The sequence below is a fragment of the Malania oleifera genome, chromosome 3, assembly GCF_029873635.1.
Source record: "Malania oleifera isolate guangnan ecotype guangnan chromosome 3, ASM2987363v1, whole genome shotgun sequence".
Classification (NCBI taxonomy): domain Eukaryota; kingdom Viridiplantae; phylum Streptophyta; class Magnoliopsida; order Santalales; family Ximeniaceae; genus Malania; species Malania oleifera.
In genome coordinates this window covers 37,013,872-37,037,977 of record NC_080419.1, presented here as the reverse complement: position 1 = coordinate 37,037,977, position 24,106 = coordinate 37,013,872, and the positions used below count along the sequence as shown (strand labels likewise).

The following is a 24,106-nucleotide window of genomic DNA, read 5'->3' as shown; positions in this document are numbered from 1 at the left end:
TTAACCAACATAAACCAAACCAAAAAACCAAACACCAGCAATCAAAAAACTAAGAAACTAAACCACTAAAAGAGTAATAACACAAAACATCATGAGCGCAAAGAAGGAAAACCCAATAAGTCCAATTGGATCATTCCCTTGACTTACTGAGGAAGATCATCTTGGCAACTATATGATCGAGAAATACCAGATTCACCTTGTTTGGCAAAGAAATCTGCACTTTTATTCGCCTCCCTGTAAACATGTTCCACTTTGAACTGTATGCCTCTTAATGCTAGCATAAGTTCTTCCCACAATTCCCATAAGTTCCAAACCGAGCACTTCCCAGAATTTATCCACTGAACCAACAAAGCAGAGTCACATGCAATCTCCACTTGATCAAATCCAAGATCTTTGCACAGATTAATCCCTAAAATAATCGCCTTCAATTCAACCATGTTATTTGTTCCATAACCCAATTATGAGGAAAAAGCTGCTTTAAATAAACCTTTTTCATCTCTTATCACGCCTCCACCACCACAATTCCCTGGGTTACCTTTACAGCTCCCATCCACATTCAACTTAACCCAACCTATCCCAGGTTTACACCATCTGACTACACGAGGAAGACGAACCCCCACATTTTTTACTTGAATATCCAAAGCACGAAGGACTGCAATATCCGTGCAAGAAGCAGGTGCACATTTATTTAATTTGTCTGATATTTAATATCAAGCCACACAGTTCTCACCGAATCATGAATTGATTCCATCCTGGCTCTACATCGACGAGTCCAGAGTCTCCATATGATAAGACTAGGTATAAGACCTACCAAAATGCCTAACTGTGAGGCCCGTCTTGCACAACTAAACCAGACATTAACTCTGCCTTTCCAAGTACTCGTTGCCATACAACTAACACCCAACGCCACTGCTGCTTTTTTCTATACCTCCTGAGCAAAAGATCCGGTGCAAAACACATGGTCTAGAGATTAAATCTTGGCATTTGAACAACAATCACATCAAGAGGCCATCTGGACACCTACTTCTTTAATACGAGTATCAACCGGAAGACAAGAGAACCAAGACTTCCACATACAAATTGACACCCTTTTTGGCAACATAGGATGCCAGATCCATTTTGCAACTGAGAATTCCTCTTTATGCTCCCTTATAATTTCCCAAGTACTTGCCGTGGTGAATTTCCCATCTATTGAAGGTTCCCAAATTATTGTATCTGGACCCTCCTTGCAAGAAATAGCAGAGTTCATTACTTCCTCAGCCTGATCTTCACCCAACAGATCCACTAATAAATCAACATTCCACTCATCTCTATCCCAACAATCACGAGTTCGAAGCTTATGGTTAATGATTTCCTAAACCTTAGCACAAAAGGGTCCGGAGGCTAACCAACGATCAAACCAGAAAGAAGCCAACCCTTCTTTAATTCGAACATGGACATGCTCTAAAACTTCAGGAATCACACGAACAATCGATCTCCAAAATCTGGTTCCTTTCTCTAGTTTCATTTCTCTCAAGTGGTGTTTCTTATACAAATACTAGGCTTTAAAGAATTGAGTCCATAGATTATCCATAATTAACAATCTCCACACAAACTTCATATGCAATGATTTTTTTACCTCCTCCAAATCCCTAACACCCAAACCACCCTCACAAACAGGCTTACATATATTAGACCAGGAACACCAATTCCTTTTCCTTTTGTCATTTACTCCACTCCAAAAAAATTTTGATAGCATAGAATTTATCTTTTTGAAGACAGTAGTAGGAATGTCCAATACCGCCAATTGATGAACCGCCATTGATGATAATACATGCTTAATTAAAATTAGGTGGCCCCCTTGAGATAAAAGCTTAAATTTCCAACCCGCTATCTTTTTCCTCAATTTATCAACTAGGGGCTCTAAAATATGGGCCGTAAGCCGACCCGATACCAAAGGAACACCCAAATATGTAGCAGGAAAACCTCCTTCTGCAAAGCCAGTTGTCCTTAACAGAGATCTTTTCCGAGCAAAAGCAATTCTCTTTGACAAAAAAATACTTGACTTTTCTTTATTTATCAACTGATCAGACCAATCCTCATAGTTCTTCAAAGTCTTAATAAGCATTCGAATGGAACTTCTCTTGCCATTGGCAAAAATAAGAATGCCATCCGCATAGAGAAGGTGAGATACCAAAGGCGCCCCACGAGGATGATAGTAAGCCCCTATCTTATTCTCCATAAAATTTTTCTTTAGAAGTCGAGAGAGAACTTCCTATAAAATAATAAATAGATAAGGAGATAAAGGATCTCCTTGACGAAGCCCTCGAGAAGGTTTAAAGAACCCTTTATAAGTACCTTTCACCATAATGGAGAACCAAGGAGAGGAAACACATTCCACCACTAAACCACAGAATCTTCATGAGAAACCAAAGCTTTCCAGAATCAAGTTTAAAAAATCCCAATCGAGCCTATCATATGCCTTAGCCATGTCCATTTTGATCATTACATTTCCACCATTAGACTTCTTATGCAGAGAATGAACCATTTCTTGTGCCAAAGAAATATTTTCAAATATACTTCTACCAGGAATGAAAGCTCCCTATTCCAGAGAAATCAAAGCAGACAATAAACCTGTCATCCTTGCAACAATAATTTTTGAAAAAATTTTTAGATAACATTACAAAGACTAATAGGCCTAAACTTGTCAAAACTCTGAGGATTCTGAACTTTTGGGTTTAGAACAATGTAAGATGCAGAATAAAATCTAGGAAGAGGGGATCCAACAAAAAAATCTCTAGCTGCATCGATCACGTCTTCTTTTACAATATCCCAGCAATCCTAGAAAAAGGCTGAGCCAAAACCATCCGAACCTGGGCTACTATTTCTCGGGATAGAAAGAATAGCATCCCTTATCTCCACCTCAGATGGTCCACGACAAAGATCAATATTCTCCTCTTCAGAAACCATAGGAGATATTATATCAACAAGGTTAGCTGTTCGATCGGGTCCTACACCTGTTAAGAACGTTCGAAAATACCTTACTGCACCCTCATGAACAGCTTCCATAGAATCCAACACTTCTCCATTTGGAAGTTTCAATGAATGAATCATAGTCTTCTTCCTCCTTTGGTTGACAAATGCATGAAAGAACTTTGTGTTGTTATCCCCCGCCTCCAACCATTTCTTTTTGGCTAGCTGACAAATACAAATCTCCTCCCTCTTTTCCCATGCTTCCAGCTCGAGTTTAGTAAGGAAAAAATCTTTCTCCTTTCTAACGAATACCCTTCCTGAAGCTGAGCCTCTAGAGCCTCCATACTTTCCTCCAATTTTTTAATGTTTTGTTGTACATGTCCAAAAACCTGTTTGTTCCAGTTTCAAATTGCAACTTTCGTATGTTTCAATTTACCAGCAAGTCTAACTAAACCCAAACCATGAGACTCCTCCCTCCAGGCTTCCTCCACGCAAGACTTAAAAGACTGGTGCGTGCTCCACTTATTCTGATACCTGAAGGGAGAAGGACCATACCGATGCAGATTTCTATGAAATCGAATAATCAATGGGTTATGATCTAAAGTCCTCCTCTTTCCATACTCAAAATAAATATTTGGCAAAACTTGGGGAAGATTCGAATTATAGAGCACCCTATCCAGTTTTGCCCAACTCCAAGAATTACCACTGTGACCATTACACCAAGACATGTTGTTTCCAGTACCAACCAAATCCATAAGACCACAGTTGTCCAAGCAATTGTTAAATTCCTCCATAGCCAATAACGGCCTCATATGACCACCAATACGTTCCGAATCTGAACGGATAATATTAAAATCTCCCGCCACTAACCAAGGGAAATCATCCCTCTTTACAAACTCCAAATCATTCCAAAGTTCCCGGCAATCTGTTTGACGACATTTAGCATAAACAAAAGAAGCCAAGAAAATCTAGTCCACAGAACTAAAAATACCCAAAATAACTTGATTAGACATATGTTGTAACTCAAAGTGCACTTCCTCTTCCCAAAATATCCAAATTTTACCCCCCACTGAAGCATTTGCACAAAAATTCGGAAAATTTAGAAAGTCAGCCCATTGCGACATTAGCCTTTCATCAGAAAATGGCTTTGAAAGAACCAAAATAAAAGTCGAAAAATTCTTCATTAACTTATGTAAACGATTTTTTGACGTGCCTAAACCCCGCACACTCCACACTAGAATTGTATTAATCATAAATCAAGTTTCTTTGGACGGGTAATAACCCGTTGAGACTTTTTCTCACTTTGCCCATTAATATCCTTCAACTTAACAATCGGAACATGTAAATCATCATCCGAACAAAAGCCTTTTTCCAAAGGGAGTTTCTCTAAATTATTTGTCTCCACCTCCCTATCCAATTCAAAATTATGTGGGACACACCTGGCTATGAAGGCACACTCTTGTTCCAAAATTTCTATGACCATATTACTAGACGTCATCAACTGATCACGCACTACTATGCCATCTTCAACTATCAGAATATCAGCGTCAGGAGCACCCAAGACTGGTTCAACACTCTCCTCCCTCTGCACAATCTCATACTAATTTATATTTCGCTGCAAAGTCTCCACTTCAGGCCTCCGATCTTCAAGAACAAACTCCCCCTCTTCCATCTCACGTTGCGGGACTGTCTCAACCACTAGAAAAATTTGTGATGTCGTTGCACCCTCTTGAGCCTGAGCCCCCTCTACAGGTTCTTCGATAATGCATGGATCTATCAATTCTCTCCGAACTTCCTTCCCTTTATCCAATTTCTTCACACGCCAAACTTCTTGTCGATTTACTTGTCTACCATATTCCGTATCCTTACTTCTATCCCCAATTTTTTGCTTCCTTTCACCCCCTCGGCATACCACCTTTGAATGCTCCTATCTATGACATTTCTCACAATAAAATCCTTGCTTTTCTTACCTCACTTCCTGCCAAATTTTCTGATTTGCAGAAACAACAATCGGGAAAGCATCCACTTGATCTGCCAATAAATCCACCTCCATGCACATTCTCGCACCCATAGCCCTAGTTCGATTAAGTGTAGCATTGTCAGTTCCCAGGTATCGACCAAATCTCGTGGCTAGAATTTGTAAGCAATCAGGTCTGTACATGTGCATCGGAAGACTAGGGAGAAATAACCATTGAGGAGCCAAGGATGGTTCCTGCTTTAGGTTGAAATCCTTTGTCTATCGAAAAAGACGAAACAGAAATCCAGCCAAAATCCTTCCTTCACGAAACCATCCATGAAAAAAATCTCATTCATTCTTCATCTGAACAAGTACGTGAAAATCATCCATGAAACTAACAGAAGGGGTCTCCGAAAGGCCCCACGACTTTATGATATTCAAACGGATAACATCAATGGATGGTCTAGATCGTAAAAATTTCAAAACCAATGCAAACCTAAAATCTTCTGCCACTTTGTTCATCTCAGCCTCCGAGAATATAAAACCAATATCTCCATCAACATCAATTGGATATCTCATGGCTAGTTTGAAAGAGGAAGACAACGGTTTAACAACATGAGAACGTGATACTACATGGGCATACGACAAAGGTCCTGAACCACCTTTCGAAAGAGACCCCACTGGTGGAGGATCCCCCAAAGGGCCGGCAGGCTCCACCATCGAATCCTAGACTATAGGCGTCTTACTTCAACAAAAATTGAAGAGAGACATACCTAATTAAGGATGTTTCAGAGTACCGGTAGAAGAATGGCTTGCCGAATTTAATGTCCTGGAAACCTGGCAGGCGACGAAGTGGGCGACCATGGTTGCAGCTGGTGACTCTTCTCTCTGGCGAAACGCGCACAACAAGAGGAGGCTGGGGATGTGAAGCGGGAGAGAGGCAGAGTTCAAAGTCCCCGTGGGTGTTGACCTTCCCCTGGATTTGAATTCCCTCATGTTCCCAAACTCGTCGTCGTCTCAACACCGTCGTCGCGAGAGCTTCTCCTCTGCAAATCCTAGAAAACGGCATAGACTGCCCTCTGAGTCTCCTCTGCGAAACCCTGAACAGCACCGAGTCGCCGTCGTCACGAGGGCTAGGGGTCCCACCGCCATTGTCGCGAGATCTAGAGTTCCCGAACTCGCTGTGGTCTCGCCCCGTCGTCACGAGAAACTCTCCTCTGCAAGTCCCGGAAACACCACAGACCGCCGTTTGATTCTCCTCTGCAAAACCCTGAAACGGCTCCCTCACTTCCTAAAACTCACCGTCGTCTCAACACCGTCATCGCGAGAGCTTCTCCTTCGCAAATCCCGGAAGACGGCACAGACCGCCGTCTGAGTCTCCTCTGCAAAACCCTGAACGGCACTGAGTTGCCGTCGTCACGACGGCTGGGGGTCCCACCGTAGTCGTCGCGAGAGCTAGGGTTGCTTGGCTCTAATATGATGCCAAGTTGATGGATACAAAAGTATGAGCTTCAAAATCAGGATTATCTGTCATGTTATGTTAAGATTATCTGTCATGTTATATACTATACAGATATTTGTATCATATGTAAGACCTATATAGGAACCTTTGATATGCTCCAATTCTTCCAGCACATTTATTCTTGTAACTTTATTCTTCATATTACTAACATAAATTTACATCTAAACAAGCTTTGTAAGTCCTGCACATGCTTCAAACCTCACTTCATTCTTATTGTTTTGGCCATTCACAATTTTGTAAATACTACTTACACAAATACATTGTTGTGAAAATTTTCGTATTGTCATCTAAATTTTTTGTTAAGATAAGCCTATTTATTTATTTATTTTTAAAATATCCCTCTCTCCTTGAAAGGCCCAAATTCGCCCAAGGTTAGAAATTTGGGATCAGCCATTTCATCTAGCATATGCACATTTAGGCACTTGCACACACCCATGAAACTATATGTGTAGACACAACAAACACAGATGTTCACATGACTTTTTGCATAAAAATTCTCTCATACTGGTCCCAAAAAAACAATGGGAACAGAGATTGATGAGTTCATATTCCATACCAGGTCATAGTGACGAGAGATGTTTCTACGAGCTTGTGTAAGAGTATTTTGCCTTGAAACATGCCGAAGGAAATATTTTGCAGATGCTAATCCAGCTGTGAGAAACAATGGTGTCCACCAACCCCTAAAGAATTTTTTTTTTTAAAAATTAGGATATCATAAGCAGCAGTCAGCCTTATCAATTTCACGTCATACCACTAAAAATGCAGTACCTTTTTCTATTGAACTTTGAAATAGAAGAATTCAAATCTCTGTTTGCAATTAATATCTGCCAAACAGAAGTTAACGAAGGGAAATTCTGTGGAAGTAATTAAAAAAAATTGAATTTGAACTCAGTCCAGTTTTGTTACCATAATAAGATTTAGAAGACCGTCATCTTTATCAACAAAAGAAAAATCTCCATTAATAAATGCATCTGCAAGGCCTAAATCAGCATGCGTAGCAACCTATCAAAAAGTCCTAAAGGTTGTCATTAATGGTGAGAACTTCATGCATTACAGGAATCTGATACTAGAATTTAACAGACAATACAAAGCTTGGTCTATTTTCCAATTTAACTTTAATTATTCTTTATCTAAATTCTTAAAAAAGGCCAAGAAATCACCACAGGAGAATGTTTAACATGAGCTATATGTACAAACCCTCCAGTAAAACTGAGGCTTGTGAACTCGCAGAACAGTTTTCAAGATACATTTTTTTCTGGATCCTTCAAAGGTAAAAACTGTGCCTCCTTCTTCCAATAATCTGTGATATTAAAAAGCACATTAAATTTTTTATAGGTACATTAATATTAATTTGCCTCTATCAGACCATTGATCAGTTTCAATAGTAACATTACAATTCAAAAAATTGAACATTGTTTGTTCTAACATGAATTGTAGAATTAGAACTAGGCATATGAGAAGACTAAGTCCATATACAGAAGAGCAGACAATGTTCAATACAGATCAATATTCAATAAAGAAACTAGAAAAAGGAAAGTGTATGTCTGTATGTGTGCGTGTATATATATATATAATGCAACTTTAATCTTGGGTTGGGTGTATGTGAACAAAGGTAAGAAAAAATACCTAAAATAGAAGCAACCACTTATATGGTTCCAAACACTGGATTACTAGAGAGAAACTTTTCCTCCGAATAAGATTATAAATAAATCACTATCAAATTTCTATAAAAAATAAATAAATAGATCACTATCAAATAACATTGCCAAACTAAAACCAAGCAAGAAGAAATAAAATAAATAAATAAATGCATGCTAGCTCCACATCATCCTTGCTCAGTAAAGAAAAATAGCTCCTGCTGTATTTTGAGAAGTTAAAAACTCAAAAACCTTCGCCTAGCCTTTTCAAATTCAATTTTCTACATGTTATCTTCAAGATTTATTCTTTTATAGCAGATGAAATGGCAGAAAGTTAATTATTATAATAATAATTATTATTATTATTATTATTAGTTTGTTATATCCAAATATCTCTACACTAACATTGAACAATAAATAATTACAGATGCAAGCCAAGGGGCTAATATCTAGGCAAGGGCCTTAAAACCACCTTTTAGATCATTGATTGATGGCCAGAGTTGGACTAGATATTTAATTAACACAAATCTGAAAAACATCCAATCTTGAATGAATTTGAACTGAAATGACTTCCTGAGTATGGAAAAATTAAATTTAGGAAAATAAGTAATGATAGCCTGAAATCAATATCTAGAAAAGGAGCATGTTGTGGTAAATGAAAATGAGTCAATTTCTCATGGTCATGTGCTTAAAATTTCTCTTGAAAAGAATTGAACTGGTGTGGTTCAATTGCACTAGTTGGATAAGAGCTTAAATGATCCTGCTGATACTGACAGGTTCAATCATCTGTTGGGATTTCAACCAAATAAACTTCATCCTAGTATTTAGCCAGAAAATCATTTATTTACCATAATGCTCAGCTTTTTAAAATTACCAAAAACGTCAATTTTAACCATGGGTCAAAATGAGGCCATTAGATATGACCCAACCTTCAACAATGCTGCATAAAATGGCAGTGCTTAGGACTCAAATCTAACTCCATCAGCACATGTACCATTGTATGAAGCAACAACCGTTATAATACATCAAAACAAACCCTTCAATGTCCAAAAATTGTCATGCACTTTCCACAATTCTGATTTATAATCAAGCATTAAAAAAAAAAAAAAAAGGTCTACCATAACTTACCCTTTGGAACAGTGAACTGAACAGAACTCAATTTCAACTCCAAATGACAGAGCACTAACCAATGACTCAAATGATCTTTGACAAACTCAGAAATGACATAGTGGGCTTAGAATGCTAGTTTAGCAGGTCAAGGATGCCCAACTTCATTAAATGTAACAACTGTAGATCCATAGTGAAAAAGAGGTGCACTCACATTAAACAACCAGTAGAGATATAACGTCTGAGGAGCCTCGTAACAAAATGGCGAGCCCCTCTTTCCATCAGAGAAGGTACCATATATTTTGGGTTGTTCAGAACAGAAAAACTCCTCCCAAGCATGCCATGTGCAGCAACCATTCCAGCCTGAAAAGTACAACACTTGTCATCCAATATTACCATAGATAAGTTTCTTAACTGTAGAATGATGCACCATCAAACAAAATATTGAGGGTGACATCATTTAAACAAAAATGCAGTATGTCTGAAACTATCATTTTTGTTTTGTAACAAGTGCGCGCATAATTCATTGTGTCATGGAATTTGCTTTTATACTGCAATTATATCTGCAACTATATCCGCAACCAACTAGCACAAAGTGCTGCTACCTTCAATCCATCCTCATGGAAGCCATAGCCTGAAAGAAACATAACACAAAATGCCAAAGTAATAAGTTCCAAGATGTCTAAAACAAAGCTTATGAAAGAACAATGTAATTGCCATGACAATTGTGACTAAAGAACAACACCAGTTTCACAAACACGCTTAGGAAGTAGTATACTAAGTCATAAAAATTTGTTCTACGGGGTGTATGAACAATTGAGCAGATTCCTGTTCAGAACTTAATGTACACAATGATTCTTCTTTAAAAAACTTCCAGGAATATACTAATCAATGCCTTTTGGCAGATTTTTCTTTCTAGGCCAATTTAGCAAAGAAAACTGTATTATAAATGCCTATGGTCTACTAATATTGAAAGAGAAAAGTACCAACAAGTAAATTTAGTGCTATCAGTAAAAGTTTCAGAAGTTTGATGTTTCCGTTTTGTCATAAGATAGCTCACCCTGGTATGCCCCACAAAACCATATTCCTCTCTTCCCTTGAATATGATCAAGCTCAAGTGAAGCCTTTGAAGCAGCAACAGATGGAATAGGATGCCCAGTTGACCACTTAAGCAAGGTATGTTCTGGTGTATAAGATGGATTGAGTGTCACAAGAAAAGGTAGACTTGTCTCAGGAATGTTCTGCATGTTAAAATATGTCACAAAACAATCTTACTATATAGCAGCAGGGAAAAATACACTTTCTTTGAAACAACTTGCTGAGCCCACAAATGGTTTTTGATGATAACAAGACATTACCATAATTATTATAGTTTGAATATTCAAATAACTATGTTGTGATAACTCAATCTTTCTCAGACAAGGAATGTTCTGCATGTTACAATATGTCACAAAACAATCTTACTATATAGCAGCAGGGAAAAATACACTTTCTTTGAAACAACTTGCTGAGCCCACAAATGGTTTTTGATGATAACAAGACATTACCATAATTATTATAGTTTGAATATTCAAATAACTATGTTGTGATAACTCAATCTTTCTCAGCACCTGTTATTTTGCACTGGTGGCTGTTGCTGCAAGTATTAGGTTTGACCCTGGATTTTCATATTGGGCAATCTCAGAGCCTGTTACTTTGCACTGAAAAATGGTTTCTAAGTATCTAGGTTGGACTCTGAGACTTCTCAAGGTTAGTTATGCTTTTGGATGCATGCGTGCTGTACAAGCTTCATTTGCAAGCATGCTGCGTGCTTGCCACCCAGGTTAATTTGTGCATGTTTCATATAGATTAATTTTAGTTCATTATTTTCGCATCTAGGCTCCGCTAATTTCTAGAGAAGTTGATTTAATCTCCTTGACTAGATAATGATGGGATTATTCTTTTGAAATGTGTTGTGAATAAACTCAGATTTTGCACAGCGGAAATTAAACACAGCAACAATGAAGAACAAATATGGAACACACACACACAGTATATATGACAGCAAGAACAACAATGCAAAGAATTACGTGGTTCGGCAATGCCTACATCCATGGAAGCATTTAGCAAAGGCTTCACTATATAAGTGTCAAAGGACACAATACAATACTTCTTACAATGATCTTCTTCTTTCAAAATACACTCAGACCAGTGTATAAATAAAGTTCCCTTCGGAGGTTTCCCCCCAAATTCCTACCAACTTAACGTTCGTATTCAAATTTTGAATTCAGCCACTGCCTAGAACGAAATTGTTGACGGTTTCAGCAAACCGTCAACAATTTGAGATACTGAGAGCAAACCGTCTATGTAACATTCATAGAGCCGTCAATGGTTGCTTCGACGGAAAGATACCGAGAGCAGGAAATCTGGAATTCAGCCAAACCGTTGATGGTATAGTGAAACCGTCAACGGTTTCCCCCAAATTGCCGATTTTAACTATGTTCTCCTCGTATATGTCAACTACTCAAGAAATGAGCCACCAAACACAACAATATCCACCTTGACGAATTTCTCCCCCTTAGGAGAAATTGAAAAACATAGCCCGATGCTCACCTTGCCCATGGAACGTTAGGTCCGTCTCCTTTCTAGCATTTGGAGACATGAAGCAAGTCTATGTAATGCTTGAACTTTTCAAAAGTAACCGGTTTTGTCAAGATATCCGCGGCGTTTTCAGATGTGTGAACCTTCTCCAATACAAGTTCACCTGAAGTAATCAATTCTCACACCCTGTGGAATCTTACATCAATATACTTGGTTCTAGCATGGTACACTTGATTCTTCGCCAAGTAAATGCCACTCTCACAATGCAGCACAACTCCACCTTGTTGTATACCCAGGTCCTTAACCAAACCAGTAAGCCATAAGGCTTCCTTTGCAACTTCGGCTACCATATATTCAGATTCTGTTTTAGACACTACCACCAAGGATTGTACCATGGACCTCCAAGATATAGGTCCTCTTACAAGAGTAAAGACATAACCCGTTGTAGACCTTTTGTCATCCATATACCCTGCATAATTAGCATCAACAAACCCCACAACTGATGGATTATCTTGTTACTTTCCGAACATGATGCCATAACTAGAAGTACCTGTAAGTATCTGAAAATCCATTTGACGGCTTTCCAATGTTGTCTACCTGGATTAGAGATAAATTTACCATACTTACTGCATGTGCTAAGTCTGGTCTTGTACACACAATGGCTTACATTAAACTCACACAACGCTAGCATAGGGGACCTTTGACATGTCTTGCATATCATCATCCGTACTTGGACATTCAACAGTAGACAATTTAAAGTGACTCGCTAGAGGTGTACATACTAGTTTAGCATCAGCCATGTTGAACCTTTCCAATACCTTCTCCACATAACCGCCCTAAGATAACCACAACCTCCCCACAATTCTGTCCCAACGAATCTCCATTCCAAGTATCTTCTTGGCTGGACCAAGATCCTTCATGTCAAACTCTTCCTATCTGGATCATATATGAATCAAACCGTTTGTACCATTGCCTCGGAGACTGTTTTAGCCCTTAAAGAGACTTCTACAACTTGCAAACTAGATGAGCTTGCCTAGCTTAACTGAATCCCTCTGGTTGTACCATATAGATCTGCTCCTCCACGTCACCATGGAGAAATGCAGTCTTCATATCCATTTGTTCCAAATGTAGATCATAATGAGCCACTAACCCCAACACTGCCTTGATGGAAGTGTGTCAGACCATAGGTGAAAATATTTCATCATAATATATTCCCTTTTTTTGTGAGTATCCTTTTTCCGCGAACTGTGCCTTGAATTTTTCTCATTCCTTTTCTAAAATTGCTTCCTTCTTCCTATATACTCATTTGTAGCCTATCGCCCTCTTCCCGTTTGGAAGCTCCACCAACTCCCAAGTTTGATTCTTATGCAGCGACTCCATTTCCTCAATCATAGCACCCATCCACCTACTTTTCTCCTGACCGTGCACTGCCTCTTGAAAAGTAGTTGAATCATTGCAACTGGTAATGAAAGCATAAGATACCAACTCTTCAAACCCATACCTTGGCAGTGGTTTGACAGTGCATCTGGATCTTCGTATAGGAATATTGTCGACTTGCTAGTTTTTAGAGCTAGAACTCCTTGCAATCGGAGGACCAAGATCATTATCATTGCCCTTAGTTTGTAACTTTACCTGCATAACATGTTCATCTCTACTCCAGTTTTCTGGCTCCTATTTCTCTTCATCATCAACTTGAGTACGCTTCACCATAGCTTTCTCATCAAAAACTACATCCCCACTTATCATCATCTTGTTTGCCATTGGATCCCACATCTTGAACCCCTTCACACCCTTTTGATACCCCAAAAAAATGCAGCGTCTAGACGTTGCGTCAAGCTTTGATCTCTCCTCACTAGACACGTGAACATAGGCTGGACAATTGAATGCTTTCAATCCGGAATAGTCTACCGCATTTCCCGTCCATACCTCTTCTGCAACTTTCCCCTCTAGTGATGCCCTTGGTGATCGGTTTACCAAGACACAAGACATGCTAACTGCCTTGGCCCAGAAGTTCTTCAGTAGCCCTACATTAAGTCTAAGACACTGAGCACTTTCAGCTAGAGTTTGGTTCATCCTTTCAACTACACCATTTTGCTGAAGTGTCCGGCGAACGGTGAAGTGTCTCTAAATGCCTTACTGTTCACAAAACTCCATGAACCTAGAATCAGCATACTCAGTCCCATTGTCTGACCTGAGGCATTTGATTCTCCTCCTAGTCTGGTTTTCCACTTCAACTTTCCACAACTTAAACCTGACAAACGTATTGGACTTGTGCTGCATGAAGTATACCTAGACTTTCCGTGAGTAGTCGTCAACAAAGCTCACAAAATAAACATGTCCTCCCCGTGATGCCACTCTAACAGGCCCCCAAACATTAGAATGTATGTAATCAAGAATACCTTCCGTCTTGTGAATAGCTGATTTGAATTGCACTCTATTTTGTTTCCCAGGAACACAAAACTTGCAAAAATTAAACTTACATGTTTTCATACCCTTCAAGAGTTTCCTCTTGTGAAGTTCTTTCACACTGTTGGCCTAACATGGCTTACTAATCCTGTTTTGATGATAACAAATAAAAGGTTGTTTAACATGTTTTTGTTGTGAGTAATAATCTTCAGGTAACAGGTGTTTAAAGCTCAAGTTTAAGTTTAAGCAAAGCTCATTGCAAGACTTTATGTGAAAGGAATATGAAAGCTCAAAGAATATGAAAGCATGAATACCAAAAAGAAATTGATGAAAGCTTAGAGAGTTGAAGCTCAAATACAAAAATGACTTAACAATTGACAAGCTTGAAGACTCCAAAACTTAGAAGGTTTTAATGTCTTAAGAGAGTCTCAATGTAAGTACTTCATTCAATGATAATTTGTTTGAATTTGAAGCTTATTAGGAATTCAATTGACTTAGAGACCATGTTTTGTAAAGCTGTAGAAAATACTTTTCAAAATCCTTAACTTATTTTGGGGAAAGCAAAGAGAAAAGAATTTGGAAACAAAAATTTAAAAATCAGTTTTCTGGCCTTTCCAGGTGATTGAGAAGGATTTCCCAGGCGACTGATTCGTATTTAAACTGATTTTGAACTAACCCGAGAGGACTCGGGCGACTAACTCTTGTCTTTCCAGTCGAATGACTCGATTCTGCTTTTGAAAATCTCTATTTTAAATGGATCCAGGTGACTGACACTAAATTCCCAGTCGACTGACTCTTCGAGATTTTAAATTTTAAACATAACGGATACTTTCCAAATTTGATTTTTTTAAATTCTAACCATTATGAAAACTTGGGAAACACTCCAAGTCACTTGGATAACAAGAAAAACTCTTGATTTCTCATCTATAAATAACTCCCCAATGCTAAGGATTCAAACACACCAAGCAATTACAGCAATATAGCTCTCTTGCTCTCAAAACTCCCAATACTCTCAAAAGCTCTTTCTGCTAATACTTTCTGAGTTTTTCTACTAAGGTTGCTGTGAATCTCTTGCAAATTTTGAGTCTACTCTAAATTCTTTCAACCTAGAAAGAAAGCCCATGGTGATATACTTCTAAAGGTTTCAAATTCTTTCAATTATTGTTTTGAATTAAAGTATATTATTAGTGCTGAATTGTTGTACTAATTAACTCTGTTCGAGAGTGTCTTTGTACACAAAATCTTGTTCTTTTTTTTTTTGTAGATGGTTCAGGTTCTTGAATCGTTGTTGGACCAAGCGTGGGGTACGCTTGGAGAGACACACTCTAGCCTATTGAAGGAGGGATTGTAACGTTTTGCTCCACCAGGAAAGGAGTGCTATAGTGGAATCCTTAGGTGGTCTTGCCTAAGGCGAGGATGTAGGCTGGTGTAAGCCGAACCTCGTAAAAAACTCGATCTCATTCTCTATCCTTTCTTTTTAAATTTCTACATATATAAATTGCGTGATTGTATATCTAAGTGCAGGAAGCTAAAAGTTTGAGATTGAGAAGACTTTTAATTTAAGGAAGTACGTTGATTGATCTTTTGCGGAAACCTCAAAGGGAGTATGTTGATTAATCGTTTGCAGAAACCTTGGTTAAAAGGAAGCGCATAAAATTCATAAATACAGGGCTTTTAACAAACTCTAGTCTGAGTTACACAAACGCTGAATCAAGGAAGTGCTACAACTCATATATTGACTATGTATTTTGGGATTGATTAATTAATTGGTTGATTGATTGTTATTGTTGAAAGTAATTGGCTTGTGTTGATATTAAGCGTGGATTGTGGTTGGTTTAATTAAAGTTTTAAAAACAAATCATTCTTGTGTGTTTGCCAAATTTATAAAAGGCTGTGAATTTGTAAAAAGATTAAAAAGAAACTTTTAAAATCCCAATTCACCCCCCTCTTGGGCATACACCTTACTTTTCAATTGGTATCAGAGTGAGGTTATAGTAACTCTTAACTAGAAGCTATATAAAGATCTAAATGGCTGCCATTTTGGTGTATCTCCTTTTGGTGAAAGACAATCCTCAACTAGACCTCTTATTTTCTGTGGTGTAAACTACACGTTCTGGAAACAAAGAATGAGAATATATATTCAAACTATGGATTAGAAAGCATTGAAAGTTGTCACACATGGTGACTTCATTCCTACTAAATTAGTAGATGGTAAAGAAGTACCTAAAGAAGAACGGGATTTGACCTATAATGACTATAAAATGATGCAAGTAAACTCAAGTACCATGAATGCACTATATTGTGCTTTATACGTTAATGTATTCGATAGGGTCATGGCATGTAAGTCAGCTAAAGAAATATGGGTTAATCTAGAGGTAACCTATGAAGCCTTTAAGATGAATCCTAATGAAACTATCACTAGCATGTATACTAGGTTTACTCACATAATAAATTCCTTAAATGCTTTAGAGAAAAATTATTCAACATATGAAATGATTCGAAAAATCCTTAGAGGACTTCCTCCAATATGGGAACCTAAGGCCACAGCAATCACGGAAGGAAGAAACCTGAAAAATATCTCCCTTGATGAGTTAATCGGATCCCTTCTCACATATGAGATGGCGATGAACGAAGTAAATTCAGAGAACAATAATAAAAATAAGAAATCAATAGCCCTTAAGCCTGACAAGGAAAGTTTTAGTGATGAAGATGAAGACAACGAATTAGATAATGAAGAACTAGCCTTTATTACCAAAAGACTTGGAAAATTTTTCAAAAAGAATAGGAAATTCCCTAGGAAGTTTAAAGGATCAAAAACTAACAAAAGAGAAACAAACACAAAGGAAACTAAAAATGAACCACTATATGTTATAATTGCAAGAAGGTCGGACACATTAAACTTGATTGTCCACAGCTGAAGAAAGACAAGAAGAAGAAAAAGAAGGCAATGAAAGCTACATGGGATGATACAAGCTCAACCGAATCAGAGAATGAATCAAGTGAACAAGAAGTCGCCAACATGTGCTTTATGACGCACAATGCTGAGGTAAACTCTTACTATAGTTCATCGGAAGAATTTAGTAGAGAGTCTTGTAATGATTCATGTGATAGTATGCCTTCATACAAGGAAATCCAAGCTGAATTATTCGCCTTACACAATAGGTTCATTAAAGTATCTAAAAGGAACATAGCGTTGAAAGAACAAAATGAAAATCTTAAGAATCATCTAGAAAGTTCTAAAACAGCTGAAAAAGAAAAAGAATCTCATATTGATGATCTAATGAAGAAAATTAACAACATGTCTCAAGAGTTAGTAAAACTACAAGTAAATGGTGAAAGCAAGAAAGACTTAAAAATAAGTGAACTTAAAAGTAAAATTGAAGATAAAGATAAGATCATTTACAATTTTACTAGAGGAAAAGAGAATTTTGAAAAGATGGTTGGACAACAAAGAATGATTAGTAATAAAGAAGGAATTGGTTACAATGGAATTGAAAACAAAAAGAACTTATTCATGGGATATTTTGTAAAAGAAGCAAAATACTATGCTAGTGCATCATCTACAAATATTCATGAACACACTACTTGCTTTTTGTGTAGGAATAAGGGACACATAAAATTTAATTGTCCACTTAAAAAGAAGTACGTCAAAATAAAAAATGAATGGAAAGTAAACACTAAAAATAGATATGACTTAAAAAGAATTAAGAAGGTTTGGGTTCCAAAAGTAACACCATGAATCCTTCCTTGTAGATATGCTTTAGGACCACTCCATCAAAGGAAAAATGGGACTTGGACAGCGGATGTTCAAGACATCTGACCGGGGATGGAACAAAGTTCACCACCCTAGTTCACAAAGATGGAGGATATGTAACCTTTGGTGACAACGCTAAAGGTAAAATCGTCGAGATTGGTAAAATAGGTAAAGAACTCTCACTTACAATTGATGATGTTTTGTTAGTGGATGGATTAAAGCATAGCCTCTTAAGCATAAGTCGACTTAGTGACAAAGGGTTTGACATAGTCTTTAAGCATGACAAGTGCATAGTTCAAAATCCAAGAAAACATGAAATCCTATTTACTGCTATAGAGTCAATAACATATATTATATAAACCTTGAAAACCTAATCTCTCAAGATGTAACATGTTTGGCTGCCATAAATGAAGCCAGTTGGCTTTGGCATAGATGACTAGGACATGCAAGCATGGATCTATTATCAAACTTATCCAGAAAGAAGTTAGTCAAAGGTTTACCAAATACAAAATTCATAAAAGATAAAATTTATGATGCTTGCCAACTTGGAAAACAAATTAAAACAAGCTTTAAAAAGAAGAAACATATTTCTACTAGTAGACCCTTAGAACTTATTCATTTAGATTTGTTTGATCCTACTAGAACTCAAAGCAAAGGAGGAAAGCAATATGCCTTTGTCATAGTTGATGACTACTCTAGGTTTACCTGGGTATTATTCTTAGCCTCCAAGAATGAAGCGTGTAACATGTTAATAAATTTATGCAAGAAACTTCAAAATGAAAAAAGATATAGTGTCTCAAACATAAGGAGTGATCAAGGAAGAGAATTCAACAATCAAGAAGTTGAAAAATTTTGTAATGAATATGAAATTAATTATAATTTTTCAGCACCTAGAACTCCACAACAAAATGGAGTTGTTGAAAGAAAAAATAGAACTCTTCAAGAAATGGCAAGAACAATGCTAAATGAACACAAGCCACCAAAATATTTTTGAGCTGAAGCGGTAAATACCGCATGCTATGTAATAAATAGAGTATCAATAAAATCAATTTTAAATAAAATTCCCTATGAACTTTGGAAAGGTAGAAGGCCTAACATTTCTTACTTTCATGTTTTTGGATGCAAATGCTTTGTATTAAATGACAAAGATGATTAAGGTAAATTTGATGCAAAAGCCGATGAAGGTATATTCTTAGGGTATGCATTAAAGAGTAAAGCTTTTAGAATATATAATAAAAGGACTCTTACAATTATAAAATCAATTCATGTAACATTTGATGAAGAAAATCCATTTAATAATACAATAAATGTTGAAGAAACTACTCAAAAACCAAAAGACTTAGAAATTGATGAAGTAAAAGAAGAGAAAAATGAATTAAATTCAAATAATGATACTATAGAAAATTTTGAATTACCCAAGGAATGGAAATATGTAAGAAATCATCCTAAAGATCAAATAATAGGAGAACCATCACGAGGAGTATCCACAAAATCCTCTTTGAAAAATCTATGTAATCATTATGCGTTCTTATCTCAAGATGAACCTAAGAATGTTGAAGAAGCTCTAAGTGATGACTCATGGATAATAGCTATGCAAGACGAATTAAATCAATTCGAAAGAAATAAAGTATGGAAATTAGTTCCTAAATCGGATAAACATTCAATTATAGCAACCAAGTGAGTATTTAGGAATAAAAAAGATGAAAATGGAATTATGGTAAGAAATAAAGCAAAACTAGTGGCTCAAGGATACAACCAAGAAGAAGGAATAGATTATGATGAGACATTTGCCCCCATAACTAGAATGGAAGCAATAAGAATGCTTTTAACTTATGCATCTCATAAGGAATTCAAATTATATCAAATGGATGTAAAAAGTGCCTTTTTAAATGGTTTTATAAATGAAGAGGTATATGTTGCACAACCTCCGGGTTTTGAAGACATTCAAAATCCTGATTTTGTATTTAAGTTAACTAAGGCCTTATATGGGTTGAAACAAGCCCCTAGGGCGTGGTATGAAAGATTAAGTGGATTCTTATTAGAAAAAGGGCTTTCTAGAGGAAAGGTTGATAGTACCTTATTTATCAAAACTAAGAAGGATGACAAGCTTATAATCCAAATTTATGTAGATGACATAATATTTGGTGCAACTAATAATGATCTATGTAAAGAATTTGCTAAATGTATGCAAGAAAAATTTGAAATGAGCATGATGGGAGAATTAAACTACTCCCTAGGCTTACAAATTAAACAAGCCAAGAATGGAACTTTTATAAATCAATCTAAATATATAAATGACATGCTTAAGAAATTCGACATGGAAAGTAGTAAGCCCATAGGAACTCCCATGAGTACCTCCATAAGTCTTGACAAGGATGAAAAAGGAAAACCAGTAGCTATGAAATATTATAGAGGTATGATAGGAAGTTTGTTACACCTAATAGCTAGTAGGCCGGACATAATGTTTAGTGTATGTATATGTGCATGGTTTCAATCAGCCCCTAAAGAATCTCATCAAATAGTTATTAAAAGAATTTTAAGATACTTGATAGGAACAACTGATTTAGGACTTTGGTATCCTAAGGGCACCAGATTCGAATGATTAGTTATTCGGATGCCGATTACGCAGGCTATAAGATTGATAGAAAAAGTACAAGTGGTACCTGTCATTTTCTAGGAAGATTTCTAGTATCTTGGTTTTCAAAGAAACAAAACTCCATAGTTTTATCCACTGCTAAAGCTGAATATGTAGCCGCAGGGAGTTGTTGTGTACAAACATTATACATGAAACAACAATTAAAAGACTTTAACATAGAAAATTCAGCTATTCCAATTAAATGTGATAACACAAGTGCTATAAACATTTCTAAAATCCAATTTCACAATTCAAGAACAAAACACATTGACATAAGATATCATTTCCTTAGAGATCATGTACAAAAAGAGGATATAATGCTTGAATTCATAAATACAAACGACCAATGGGCTGACATTTTCACAAAACCTCTTCTAGAAAAAAGATTTATATCAATTAGAAGAAAACTAGGATTATTACACAATAGGAGAGTGGTTTAGAAAGAATACAAGAAGAAAAAAGGAGAAAAATTGAAATTTCTAGGGACTCAGGTGACTGAGTCAGATTTCCCATTCGATTGACAAGCCCCTGTGCTACTAAATTCCATTTTATCTGTGAGTCAAGCGACTAAGTCAGAATTCCCAGTCGACTGACAAGCCTCTGAGTTGCAAAAATTCATTTTTCTGTCAATCAGGCAACTGACTTCAAGTGACCTAGTCGACTGGATCATCAAGGTTTATAATTTTTTAGCGCGAAAACCCTAATTTCATTCTTTCCAATCAACTGGACTCTGTACCTCCACTCACCCAAAACCTCCTTCTTCCATTCCCCTTGCTTCTAAACCTGAATTTCTTCCATCAAACCATTAAAAATCATCTTCTCACATTCTCTCCTTCGAAATTCTAGGGTTTCTTCCGAGAGTCATGAATATGCCATGAACCAAACAAGCAGCAAATCGAGGTTCTACCTCCAGCCAACAAGAAGATGATAATCTTGATCAATGGTTGGTTACTCCTCAAGCAAAACAACGAGATCGTATTCATCTTCATGCAGCTGATCCTATACTTGGTAAGATTATTGACACAACCTTCTTTGAGGACGATTTTCCAAATATTCTACCTATGTTCAGGGCAATTGGATGGAAAAACCTTGTGGTCTTTCAAGCAAAGGGTCTATACCCTAATCTTGTTAAGATATACTATGCCAATATGACCCAAAATCAATCGGTTCTTTCCACCGAAGTCAGAGGTCATAAAATTGTCCTAACTTCTCAAACCTTGGCCCCTATTCTTCATATTGATCACGGCGAATTTGAGTATCCTGCATTTTCACACACTTGGATCATGGATCAAGGATTCACCCCAGAAGAATTTTTACCTTTAATTATGGAAAAAGCACCAGAAGAATTTAGGACTCCTCCTAAGTATACTCAGCTGACCCTTCAAGCACAAATCCTTCAAAAAATCATTACATTTAACATCACACCTCAGGTCGGATCACATGATTATTTATCATATGTGGACTGTTTCATCATGTGGTGTCTTTTGAAAGGAAGGAAGCTTAACTTGTCCAGTTTGATTTTGAAATGGATGTGGATAAGATTGGAAGCACGAAGGGTTACTCTTCTGTATGGCGGCATCCTCAATGCTTTGTTTTCTCATCTAAGTATCATCAGTCAAACTGAGTTGTTCATCAAAAGAACTCGATATGACTTGTTCAATTCTACAACTCTCAAACAGATGAGCTATGCAAAGTATGAACAGGGTGGGTTTCTGAGAGGAAGAAGACCACCAAGACCAGCTCCTGAACAAGCTCCTGAATAGCAACTGAACCACAGCTTGATGCTCCTACATGGTTCACACCATTCCATCATCAGTCCACCACTTTTAGTAATGATGTACGCTCAGGTTTTCAATCTCTTAAGGAAAGCCATTCCTCCCTTCAATCTAGTATTTCCTCCATTGATAAAAGACTTAGCCGTTTAGAGCAATATCAGGCTAGTTCCTCACGTTATCCTACTGATGATGCTTCTAATGAGGAATCTGAGGAAAAGAAAGATGAAGGAGATAATGAAGGCTCTGATGATGATGATGCAGCTGTTGTTGATGCTTGAGTGTTTTTTTATCATGCTATGTATTTCATTGTTCCATTAGTTGTTTTTGTAGTATTTTCTTTCTATATGTATTCAATTTATCTATGTTTCGAATTGTATTTCAATTTGTTTTTTATGTGTATCTCCAGTTACACTATGTACACTTATGCTCTTAAATATATATCATCTGGTGTATATGACTTTGTGTCTATCTTAGACCTTGATGGCTATTTATTTTCTCTTTTTGATTGACATCAAAAGGGGGAGAAAGATTGAGCAAAAATTAAGCATAAAGTTGCAATATGACATTGAGATGATTGAAAGTGAATATATATATGTTGAAATATGGTGAATATATGAAATATAATGAATATAAGCTCTTGCAATATGAACTCACATAAAACTGTAGAAGTTGATTTTATTGCATGATTATTGTACTTTCAAAACCTTGTTAAAAATATGCTTAGTGTAAGGGGGGGAGCCTTTTCAAGGTTCACTCATATTTTGCTCCTTATTTGTCATCATTAAAAAGGGGAAAATTGTTGGCCTAACATGGCTTACTAATCCTGTTTTGATGATAACAAATAAAAGGTTATTTAACATGTTTTTGTTGTGAGTAATAATCTTCAGGTAACAGGTGTTTAAAGCTCAAGTTTAAGTTTAAGCAAAGCTCATTGCAAGACTTCATGTGAAAGGAATATGAAAGCTCAAAGAATATGAAAGCATGAATACCAAAAAGAAATTGATGAAAGCTTAGAGAGTTGAAGCTCAAAGACAAAAATGACTCAACAATTAAAAAGCTTGAAGACTCCAAAGCTTAAAATGTTTTAATGTCTTAAGAGAGTCTCTATGTAAGTACTTCATTCAAATGATAATTTGTTTGAATTTGAAGCTTACTAGGAATTCAATTGACTTAGAGATCATGTTTTGTAAAACCCCTGGAAATACTTTTCAAAAGCCTTAACTTATTTTGGGGAAAGCAAAGAGTAAAAAGAATTTGGAAACAAAAATTTAAAAATCAGTTTTCTGGTCTTTCCAGGCGATTGAGAAGGATTTCCCGGGCGACTGATTCATATTTAAAATTATTTTGAACTAACCCGAGAGGACCCAGGCGACTAACTCCTGTCTTTCCAGTAGACTGACTCAATTCTGCCTTTGAAAATCTCTATTTTAAATGGATCCAGACGACTGACTCTAAATTCCCAGTCGACTGACTCTTCGAGATTTTAAATTTTAAACATAGGGCACTTTCCAAATTTGATTTTTTAAATTCTAACCATTATGAAAACTTGGCAAACACTCCAAGTCACTTGGGGAACACAAAAAACTCTTGATTTCTCATTTATAAATAACCCCCCAATGCTAAGGATTCAAACACACCAAGCAATTACAGCATGTATAGCTCTCTTGCTCTCAAAACTCCCAATCCTCTCAAAAGCTCTCTTGTGCTAATACTTTCTTAGTTTTTCTATTGAGGTTGCTGTGAATCTCTTGCAAATTCCGAGTCTACTCTAAATTCTTTCT

The 24,106-nt window shown here is 36.8% G+C and overlaps 1 protein-coding gene across 2 annotated transcripts in view; it reads right to left on the bottom strand.

Annotated features, from left to right (window-relative positions):
- The window catches only part of LOC131150880 (uncharacterized), an 85,434-nt gene that overhangs the window by 7,442 nt on the left and 53,886 nt on the right, over positions 1 to 24,106 (bottom strand). For both annotated transcript variants that reach the window (XM_058101930.1, XM_058101929.1), the window contains 7 exons: positions 10,236 to 10,416; positions 9,781 to 9,809; positions 9,390 to 9,538; positions 7,629 to 7,731; positions 7,338 to 7,433; positions 7,200 to 7,255; positions 6,988 to 7,111 (listed from right to left, as the gene is read on the bottom strand). In XM_058101930.1, the coding sequence (XP_057957913.1) occupies positions 6,988 to 7,111; positions 7,200 to 7,255; positions 7,338 to 7,433; positions 7,629 to 7,731; positions 9,390 to 9,538; positions 9,781 to 9,809; positions 10,236 to 10,416 (738 nt within the window). The remainder of the gene's footprint in view (positions 1 to 6,987; positions 7,112 to 7,199; positions 7,256 to 7,337; positions 7,434 to 7,628; positions 7,732 to 9,389; positions 9,539 to 9,780; positions 9,810 to 10,235; positions 10,417 to 24,106) is intronic.